The sequence below is a fragment of the Egretta garzetta genome, unplaced genomic scaffold, assembly GCF_000687185.1.
Source record: "Egretta garzetta isolate BGI_Z169 unplaced genomic scaffold, ASM68718v1 scaffold85, whole genome shotgun sequence".
Taxonomy (NCBI): Eukaryota; Metazoa; Chordata; class Aves; order Pelecaniformes; family Ardeidae; genus Egretta; species Egretta garzetta.
The window spans coordinates 2,920,151-2,931,622 of NW_009259718.1; the positions used below are offsets into that span (position 1 = coordinate 2,920,151).

General features: G+C 39.5%; 1 protein-coding gene across 2 annotated transcripts in view; it reads right to left on the bottom strand.

Moving 5' to 3' along the window:
- MAN1A2 (mannosidase alpha class 1A member 2) overlaps positions 1–11,472 on the bottom strand; it is a 146,171-nt gene that overhangs the window by 29,203 nt on the left and 105,496 nt on the right. For both annotated transcript variants that reach the window (XR_004842056.1, XM_009639106.2), the window contains exon 9: positions 586–701. Coding sequence is in view for 1 of the 2 variants with exons in the window: in XM_009639106.2 (XP_009637401.1) it covers positions 586–701 (116 nt within the window). In the remaining variant the exon portion in view is untranslated. The remainder of the gene's footprint in view (positions 1–585; positions 702–11,472) is intronic.

Sequence of the window (11,472 nt, forward strand, 5' to 3'; positions counted from 1 at the left end):
CATAAAGCTCAGAGCCACCACAAAAAGGCCCCCATCCCAAATCCCTCTGAACCATCCTGCAGTACCACCCTGCTTGGGCAAGCACAACTTGATCTGTGAGAGGGAGCAAGCCTGTACCACCAAAGAACCACAGAGCGAGGAATAGGTATGAACTACATTTTACAAGATAAATATGGAATATAACATCTAAATGTTTTAGAAAATAATTTAAAGAATAAAACCATTCAGGACTTCAACTCCTAGAATGATTCTGAACACTGGAGAACAGTTACTTGGTCATTCTGCACACATCTTAGGGCCGTTAGACCTCTTTCTAATAAGCTATAGCTTGGGCTTTTACATTATACCGTTTTGGACAAGCTGATTATTTTTAGCACAATAATCTGCATTAGATGTATTCACAATAATACTTTTTAAACTTCTCAGAGTAAAAGCTAGTATTATTCATCACTTGACTTCTTAAAACTTACATAATCAAAACAAGTCCTGTGGTATAGTGGTTTTGGGCTTTTTTTTTTTTTTTTAAAGTATTAAAGATGGTTTTTAAGTTCCACTGTATTGGAAAACTCAATGAATTATAATCACCTCAATTGCATCGTCGTACATTTTCCTTGCCTCCGTGTCCATCTTGTCTGACATAAGCCAGGCTTTCAATAAATATTCATAAAAACTGTCTCCCAGCCCGCCCACGGATGTGTGATCTGTAGGAGGGGAAGAGGAAAAAAAGAAAAGTTGACGTTGTTATATAATAGTACCTTAAATTTATTCAAAATACAAACTTACATTTTTAAGGCCTACTGTTGTAGAATTATCAACATTTTAAGCCTGTTTAGCAGGACAAAGCTGCACTGTATCCCCTGTCCCCTCCGAACTTACTTCATAGGCGTGGAACCTGCTGTATGTGTTCACTATTTGTCATTCTGCGCAGGCTATCCCTCATATCAAGAATGTAATTTAACCTCTGTTTTTATTTCATTCCACAGAATCTAACTGTTTTGCTGCTAGGGTTTGCGGGGTTTTAAATTTTTTTTTAATATATATAAAAAAACGTAAGATCTCTATATCCAGAATGCAACCAGGTCATGTGGCTGGCTATGAACTGCCATGAACTACACAGAATTCAATCTTTCCAGGAGATTTTCATTTCTGACAAGGCAGTTACTTAACAGACTAATTAATTTCTCAGAGTAAAGGTTCTTATTTAAGTTATTGCAGTCAAAAGGGAAGCAAATTGTCTTTGAAGCATACAGCACAAGCCTTGCTCTGTTCCACCGTGCCTGAGCAGCCATGCAGAGCTGCGCCAGGTGCTACAGGGTAAGGCTGCTTGACTATTAGAATCCACCACCACAGAAACTGGACTCCTAACATGCAGATTTCTTTTTTGTCGTGTTCCCCACCCCCCCACCCCCCCTTTTTTTTCCTTTTCTTGCAGAGGTTGCCTTTCACAAGTAGAGTCATCACTATTCTGTGCTGACAGATCACATGAGAACTACCTACGTTTCTCTTTGGGTGAACTATTATACCTCACCACAAAAAGCCTGTTGATGGTCTGACTCAGTCTCGGAGCTCCTGTTCCAACCGCAGTAAGCATTCTCTCAGTACACCTTTCATTCAAAAAGCAGTAGGTGCTATGAGATTTAGTAAGTGACTCCAACCTTTTCTTTCCCAATGTTACAGCCCCCAAAACGCTGGTACCAGAACAGTCTTAGTCTGCTGAAGCTAGGCGAAGGAAATACTTGAGACCAACTTTGTCACAATGACAGAAATTCACTGCCCTAAGCATGGCTGTTATAGTCATGCAAGTTTCCTTTTATGAGGTGGGAAAAAAGAAAAGTTATGATACTTCCTTTTCCATAGTACCTCAAAAAAATTGTATTATTCGCAGTCTTTCTGGGATAAAGGTATAAAAGAGAGGTTGAAGCTCTCTTTCTGTTCCTTTTTCCTCCAAGCACCGTCCTGCCCCATCATGTCCGCTTGTCTCTGAAGATGCAAGTAGAAAGTTAGAGCTGGTAGACGCTTCTATCCTAACTCTTCTAGCTGCCTCTCAACTCCTCTGCTACTTACCAATGGGATTTCAAAACAAAGGAAGGAGCAAGTGGAAAGACTGTAACTTTCCCATTTGGTTTCAGGTTGTGAATTTGGAGCAAATTACTTCATGTCCTTCCCTTGTATCTCACTATCTCTGAGACAGCCTTTTCACACCCAGCTACTTGGTGATTTAACTACAAACAATGAGTTTTCATAAGTTTTCTAGATGTGAGCTGTAAAAGGGCATTCAGGTAAAAAGGGCACTTTGTTCCACAATTGCAAAGGCTAGAAATTGCTCCTTCGATGCAGAGTTACATTCTCCAGTATACACAAAAACTAAGGGTCTGTGGTCTTCAGAAAAAATAAAGAAACCATCCCAAGACTTCAAAGCTACAACTCATGTCAGCGGTACTCAGGGACTGTCTTCACACAAGATACAGTTTAAAACTACTTCTGTTAAGCTGCTGCCTCCTCCCCAGCTGAGCTCACTTGAGTCAGTGCCGCTCCTCTGCCAGATTTTTTTCACAGAGGCATTCAGTCCCCAATCAGGACAGGGTTGCTGAACCCTCCATGGGGTTCGTCTTGTAGCAGCTCCAGATGGGTTTGGGGCAGGAAAAAGCAGGAAGATGAGTGGAAAAGGTTTATTTCCTAAACAGAGAAATCCACATTCCAGGTGAATTTCCAAAGTCAATTATCAGAAACACACCCCATTTCACATCTACTTCTTCAGGCAGTCATTTGAGAACTGTCTTTCTCTCCTGTCAGCAGGTCTTCTCCTCCTCCACATTGCTTCTTGCCTTAGATGAAAGTACAGGGAACGCAGGAACCAGTAGCATTGGGACACACAAGACTGAGCCATCCCTTAGACAGCCTTTTTTGCACCTTCTTCACGCATTCAGAGAACAGAGCTGCGTGAGCCTCTCGCATACAGAACCTTCTCCCACTCAGCAAGTGAGAAGCAAACATGGTATGGCCAAGGGGTTCTGAGGGCCTCGCAGCTCCCAGCAGCAGTCTTTTCTTTATTCTCGTTTCGCATACCTCACTCTAAATCTCAATTGCAAGGAGTTTTCAAGGCTCCTCTCTCATTAAGCAGTGGGCTCCTCTGCTCCCCAGCTGATGCCTTTCACAGCTAGACCAGGGGCAGACCTGTCAGAAAGGGCAAACGGATTCTGTTCCTTCTCTTCAGCAGCAGGAAAGGGACGGATGGAATATTTTTGGTGGTCACACATGATAAGACATCACGGACAGAAACCTTTCACACAGAAGGGAAGCAGTATTTCAAGGGAGCTGACGGTATTTAGATATAGCTGTTTTTATCTCCCTGACCCCTCCCCATCTGTAAAAAATAGCTGGAAGAGGGTAGAAGTGAAAAGGAGGCCACTGCAGCAGCTGAGCTGAGGTTTAAGCACAACACATTTTCCAGCTTCTACAGCTGCATTAGCTGCACCCTGGCAGGATCTTCTTGAGGTCTTCTGCTAGTGTCAGAGGTGTTGCTAAAGCAGAATTTGCTGCATTTTGTGTAAGGACTATAACTAGAAATGACTGAAAAATCAAAACACTTTTTGTGACAGATTGCAGTACTTTGACAACTTGCTCCCACACCTAGAGCGGAAATGCTAAAGAAACATTTTTCAAGATTCCTTAGCAAATATATAGATGGTGAAAACTGTAGATTTGGGTCATCACATATCATTCTCTCCTATAAACAAAGCTCCCTACCCAAACTAATCATCAGACGGTCCACAGTGGTTATCACTCTCTGATGATATTTGAGCTACAGCTCAAATGGATTCAGAGATTTAACTCAGCTCCACTCAAAATGTTTTGCTCATAAAAATGTCTTGCACGTAAAATATTTTGAGGTTTTTCAATCAGCCCTAACCTTGCATGTCAATCCAGAGTACTAAAAAGAAACAACTCGTGATTTGAATAACTGAGTTTACAATAGCGCCTTGGCACTGGGTACTCTTCAGTAGACAGCTGTGCAGGAAGGTATTATATTTAAAATGTTTATGAGTATTTTGCAAATTTAAAAATTGATTTAATTTTTCACATACTTGATCTACAAGAATGATTTAATTAGCTCTATGTCACTTAAAGGATTTTACTGTGAAGAAGTGTTTCATCACAGTGAAATCCTGAAGTAAAATTCTTTCCAGATTAAGACAAATATAGCAAAGAGAACATAAGTATGAGGGCATATCAAATATGGCAGAAGCCACATATTCTGTTCAATGACACGTATACGTTTTTAGAATATTCATTCCTTCCAATCAAGACAAATCAAGATATTTTCTTCATTCCCCATTTTTTCAAACGTAGGCCCAGATGACTGGGCAACATAAAAGGATTCCAGTCAAGGCTTCCTTCAGAAGTCTTATTTTAAACTAAGACATAGTAGCTGCAGTTGCAAAGAATACCTTCAACTGTTGCAACCAAAAGCAATTGCAAAAAGTCCTGTATTTCTTCTCATTTGTCACACACTTGAAAGCACATTATGTGCAAACCTGTGCAGTCAGCCTGTTTGTAGGCTTCCTCCTTGCCAGAAAGAGCCAAATAAAATCTTAATAGAAAGACAATGATATTTACAGCTCCTAGCAACATTTTTGCTCAGATGCTTCAAAATATTTACATCCTGTTAAATATTGGCATTTTTCTTAATAAACTGCACGCAATTGAAAAACACCCCAACAACCTATTTCATAGCAATATTTTAATGAGGTTTTAATTTACTGACAAAAGAAGATCTATATTTAGTCAAACATTGTGTCTCAGCTAATATCCCCAAAATCACATCCATCTCTTTCCCACAGGCTGAGTGGAGGACCTTCTTTTAAATTCTCACACCATCATTATCTAATATTTCTAAAGCTAGGTTCACTCCAAATGCTCTTATTCGTATCGCCAATCCATTAGCTCACTGCTTTCAGTTTCCTCTGATGAGAAGCAGGACAATTATTTCACGGCAAACCACAGAAATACATAGCAGGTCAGAAAGGAGCACACATACTATCTAACTGAAATGACAATGAATCTCAGCTTGAGACAGAGGGAGAGTCTGTGGCTCTCTGGTGATTTGTTCTCTGTAAATGAAATTGTTTCTTTACAAATCTGGGGAGACAAATAAACTTGTTTTTCCTCAGCTAGCTCTTCAGGGTGTAGGCAGCAGGGTTCCCCCTCCACAATTACAGCTGAGGCACTGTGATAGGTCTGGCTCCTCTTCCTCTCCAGGAGTAATTTTTTGGGAATGGTAATAGATAATAAGGATACTAGGCATTCACATAGCTCATTCTCCTTTCTCGTACCCAGATCTACCTAATGGCTGTAAATAACTTCCTCCACAGCAAGCCAGTTCCTAAATGAACGGCAGAGGTTCCCAAGACTATGGCTATGGCAGCAGACTGCAAGTTACAAACATGTGCTACTTTCTTTTGTTTACAGGGAAAGTTTGGTTCAGTGAGCAATAAAGCACTTTCCACAACAACTGAAAGCCCCCTAAAGATAACATTAATAACAAAACCTGCTCTCATGAAGGTCTACCTGCTCTCTAGAGCAAACTTAAGATGTATAAATTATTTTTAAGCAGATGGATTTAAGTAGTTAACAGCAGCTTAATGAGGCAAATTAAAAACAGTTCATGATTTGCTAAACACTCTCTGCTTTGTGCCTTAATTGTTCAATTGTCATTTCTTGGCAATGAGCAGGAACAAAGAAAGAAGGCAGGCATTGTTTTAAAAGCAGCACATCATGCTAGAACTGATGCTGCGGTCACAACACCTGAGGGTCAGGCTTGGTGTTACCCATCAGCAGATGGGTAGGGAGCCACTGTCCCTTCCTGACCCCAGGGCATGTCCTCCCATCCTCCCTTTGCGTCTACCACAAAGCTTATGCGTCATTCACTGCACACAAATGAAAAAGATGAAATAAAATGCTGTTTAGCATGTACAGGCTGCCATGCTGAAAAGCGCAGTGTGGTGAGATAGCATTCTAGCAGTACATAAGCACAAGCAGGAGATGAGGATCAACTAAGCTGGTAGTATTTTTAATTTGCAAATCTGCAACTATACACTGATTTAAAATATTAAATTACAGACAGCTAGAGAACAACCAAGCAAAGAATTATACATCTGGCAACACGTAAAAGAAACTCAAGTCTTAGAACTGGAATTGTTAGTTCTGACTCTAAAGTAAAGGGAAGCTAACTTAAGCCTGCCTACAGCGCTATGCCCAAAAGACTGGGAACCGCAAGATGAACGAACTACTGATTCATTTCAGCTGAAAGAGCAGTAGTACAGAACTACTTTGCAACAAAAGAACAAAGCAGTAAAAGGGGAGGCTGATTTTCCTAAGGATCACAAACACCGTGTATCTTTGACAAAGTGCTGTGGTAATGCGTCAGGAAAGGAGTTCAAGAGTGGAAAAGATAAGTGACTGGGAGGGAGTAGTGAAGCAATTAAGCTAATATTAACTTTCATTAAGAAATCCACACACCCCATCACCATTAGTTGTTCTGGGTACAAACTGGCCTTACACTGCAGGAGCCCTCTTTCCCCGTGTAGGAAACTTCTAAAGAATTGCTTTTCTGTTTGTCTTCAGAGTGGCTCTGATTAAATTTCAGTTCAATCTTTACTTCATGTAGTTGGGCTTAGTGCCCCTCAGCTGCTCTAAATAGGTGCAAGCTCCCTTTCTAATCCTTTAATCCAGAAAGCTGAGGCCCTGGAAATTGCAGCTGCTGCAATTCACAGTGGAAATTCAACCTAAGGATGCCATAAGCCATAGTGGATGGCTTAAAAGTGCAAACACTTGTAAATTAACTGCAGCAGAGGCAGCCCTGATAAAAGGAGGTGGAGGTGCAATTTTTAGTCAGCTATGAATCATTTATCACTAAGGTACACGTTACCAGCATGAGAATTTTTCTGAAAACATGCAGGTTGTCACGTAACAGAACTACATTCAAAGAACAGTTAAAACAGTTGCGAAGCCAAGCATTTGTAAGTTAGGCGACAGCTGAACAGACATTGCTTCCCCTTCCACTGTCTGGTGCCACAACAGATTCGAGCAACAAGAAAAACCTAGCTCAGCTCCTCTCAACCTGGGGATGGATGTGTGATCACACCTGCTCAGCGCACACGACTCTAGAGAACATAGCAGCTGAACTCCAAGTACTCCATATGGACAAAGTAGAAGTGAGTATTTTTCAAAGGCGTGGAAAAATATGGATGGCTTTCTCCTCAAGCAGTCCGGAAACAAGTAATTCCCAAAATATTTCATATCCAAAACATGATAGTTCTTGAGTTTCTTAACTGTACGCTTAGAAAAAATAAACTTTAATCTGGGTAGAATCACATTCCACCTCTAGCTTCATTTAGAAATGGCTGAAGCATTTTTGTCAAAGCTTTTTAAAAAAATTCCAACAAAATAGCTTGAGGCAGACAGAGTATTCCAGTTGGAAGAGTTGGAATTTGGCAGCTACGAAAAACTGAAAACACAATCACTTAATGGAAAGTGTTGAGCAATCTTAACTGTATGTGCTACCACTTTCTTGTATAATAAAATGAAGCAAAATTACTTCCTAGGACTGTAGTGATTATCAGGATTAAAATTCTCAAGCTCGCACAATTCAAGTGTGTGCAAAGACAATAGAAATAATTTGAAACAGACCAGCAAGTGCAACTAGCCCAACTAATAAACGTATTTAGGTAACTCATGTCGTTAGAACCAAAACGCATCTTCAAATTGAATGTAGTTTATAATTCTGCAATGTCAAAGGAGATTCCTAATTTGATTATCTTACAACAGGCTCTCCTTTCATGCTCAAAAATTCAGAGCTGGAACAAATATTTTCCTTTTTGCATTCAAACTTCCCTGAAACATCAAAACATTCCAGCTATTATTTATAATTCTGGAAAGATTTAGGTCATCTCTCAGAAGACACGTGCACGAATTAAAGACCCATCAACTAAATACGTCAAGTCCACGTGCAAAAACTAAAAACACATTAGACCTTTACATTCATGCTTTTACTGAACAGTAAAGTGGCCTTTTATCACCTGAAGTTATCTCTTTCAGATTATTACACTCAAGAGTCACCCAAATGAAGCACACCTGCCTCTCCGCCAAGTTTGGAGTCAGTGTAAATCCCCCCTGCCCTGGCAGCTTTAACTAAGCTGCTTGAACATGCAGCAGATTGATGGGAAGTCAGGTACATGTCTACCTCTGATGACTTCTTTAACCTGACAAGGTGGCTGTGAAAAAAACAGCTAAGGGGTGGTAACACCTTCTGCTACAACCAGTACTGCTGTAGGTACATGCCCACAACCCAAAGAATCCCTTCTGAATAAGAGTTTCTACACAGGGAGACTGATAAGCTCTTAACATCACTACAACCTTCAGTTTATTCACCTTAGTCTTCCTGTAAGATCTCAACTCTCCTCTTACAGATTCAAAACAATAAAAGGGGAGAGAGAAAACCTTTATTAGATTAAATATAGCCCAACATCCATCTATGCAAAATTAGCTGGCAAAAGCACTGTCAACAACTTCGCCCTCTCCCTTCAAGCTGTATCAAGACCATAGCAGTGTACATACATATTTATGTACGTGTGTATATACAACACATGAACGCTGACAATCAAACGAGATTCAAAGAAGCAACGAAAGACACTCCCTGTTTTTGACGTACGCATGGATTACATCACATGCAAGACAAATCCAGGCTACTCTGCATGTTTCTTTCTCCTAGACTTGTATCTGTGTATCTCATATTTTTCTTCTTATGACAGATGCCTGAAATTGCATGCACAGCTAGTTCAAGTTTTGGTTGCTCTGTAGGTGCTAGGAAATTGTGCTGACTGGAAGGCTTACTCAGCCCATGCTCTACGACTGAAATTGAGCTACTGCACCCTACATCTGGGCTGCATTCATCACCATCCCTCTCTTATTTTTGACCATATAAGCAAAAAAGTGCTACTGTGTGATCTGCAATCAAAGATCAGCTACGTCTTCACATAGCTCTCCAAAATGAGATGGTATTTTACCTTGCTGCTAGAGGACTGTGCAGCTCCCAGTGGAACTTCACCATTAAATGACCCCACTGGGAAGATGCATTCAACATCCACTGAACAAAACTATAGACCCTCTCCCCTCAATGTTGCCAAACTAGAAATGTTTCCCGTGTGACCACCGGAAGGTACCTTTCCACACATAAATCGGAATATGAAGTCTCACATACTGAAGACAGAAGGAAAAGAAATGGACTATTACATGTCATCTGAAGTCTATTAGTGGCCTAAACAACATCGATACAAACAGCTTGGTCCACAGCCTCCAAAAAATGAGTGATGTAGAAGGAATAAACTAAAACCAAGTAACTGTATTAAGGCTGTAACAAGTCTGTAATTGGACTCTGATAGGCTTCCCTTAGAAAGGAAATGAAGAAGTCAAGAACAATTTAAAAATACAGTTTAGGTACATAGAGACCCTGGTACAAAAATCAATTATTAAAGAAATAACAAGATTCCACAGCAGCTCAAATTTTAAAAACTCACAGAGCATGTGTCAAAGGATACCCTTTTAGTCCCGAATCATTTTAAATTAGCTGTCTACAAAGCCAACAATTTAAACTCTCAAGAATATCTGGCGGTACCCTAAGACGTGCCGGACTCTGTTAATCCATGTTAATTTACTGAATTTACAGTCAAGAAAATAAATGTTAAAGCTGTTTTGGGACAGATTTCAAATTCTAGATATTGATGCACTTCTCACCAAGATCATGCTCTAGAAGTACAGTTTGGTTGTACAGCAAAATAAAATATTCATCTCTTCCCACAGCAATGTATGCAAGCACTTTCAAAACCCAGTTACACCATATCCAAATCCTACCTTTAGGAATTATTTATAGACACTCCCTTTCAAATGCATAATTCATATACATGTTTAACCTTCCAATAACACTAGAATCTTTAACACACTAAACAAAGATTTTATTTGCTTAGCTTTTTCAGCATCTTGCTCAATAGACCAGCAAAACGTCTTAACCTTGTAGACTTACAAAAGCCTATTCCCTGTAACGCACAGTTCTGCTGTATTTCATTAAAACAAAGTTTTCACAGACTTACTTGCTCTTAGCTTCTAATGAATAATCAAATTTGAATGTAGCCCTTTCTTGGAACACAGTTAATTACATTTGTACATGGTTGTAAAGCAAAAGGGCAAGGGGAATTCCCCATCAGAGATTATACATAGATTATTTCATATTCAAAACACACGCATGTTCCTAAATACAGGAGGAGACAGAATATTTTTGAGAAAAAATTATGGACATCCACCAAGACAGCAAATAAAATTAAATAGCGGAGAACCACCCCCACCTCTTCATCTGCAACTGATGTGTGCATGCCTGCTGCTGGAAGACTAGAAACCATGTATTTTCATTTTTTTGTAATGCGCTCAACTGAAAGCAGATTTGAAATAAAAAACCCCACCACAATAAATGCCTGCATCAATCCCCAAACTAACCATCACATAGATCACATATCTCCAGTTCTATAACTGACATCTCAACCACAAATCAAAAAAGAAATCTACTTGCTAAATCAAATAAATGTGCAAAGATGAAGTCAGGTTGGGAACTACTTCCACAACTATTTCCACAAGAATTATTTTAAACCTGCACCATTTCTATTCAAGAGAGAACATATATTCCTTGAGCCAAAGGAGAAAAAAAAATATCACCCAAGAATTAAAGCATTAGAAACTATTACCCACAAGTCCAAACTGAAGGTAATTATGTGAAAAGTTTTGTAAAATACTTTCTATTAAAATTATTAAATACTTTTTATTAAAAAATATTTAAAATACAGGCCTACTTGACAATTCCCTTCACTTCCTTTTAGGTTATGGATGTTTTGCCAGGACTTGACATTACATTTCACAATTTGATTTTTCGTAAGTCTTGGCATTGGTTTCTTAGTGTTGTCTGTAGTGTGTAGGGATATTAACAGATATAATTTAAGAGACTACTTCAGCTAAAGAAGGCATCTAGTAAATAAACAATGTAAGTGTGGGGGCAAGAAAATGGTTAAAGGAGAAAATGGTTAAAGGAGAACACTAGCAGCTTCAGCAGGCAAAGACAGGAATTTTCCAACACCAGCATCTTTCTCACTACCCATAACCAGTCTATCAACCTGTCAATTCATGCTACAATTGTACTTTTTATCTGAAGTATTTATCTGCAATATTTCTTTAATCTTTTGAAAGACCGCTTCATTCTTCAGCATTATTCACCTCACCTTGCAATCTGCAGGGGTTTTAATCCTACAGAGGTGGATGTAAAGACTAAGAGAAAGGGCTTCTTGCTTAATTTCAACAGTGAAAGTCCTGATTCAAATAGTGACTTATTTATCAAACTCTGCAGCACCTTTGAAAGTTTCCACTCAAGAGAGC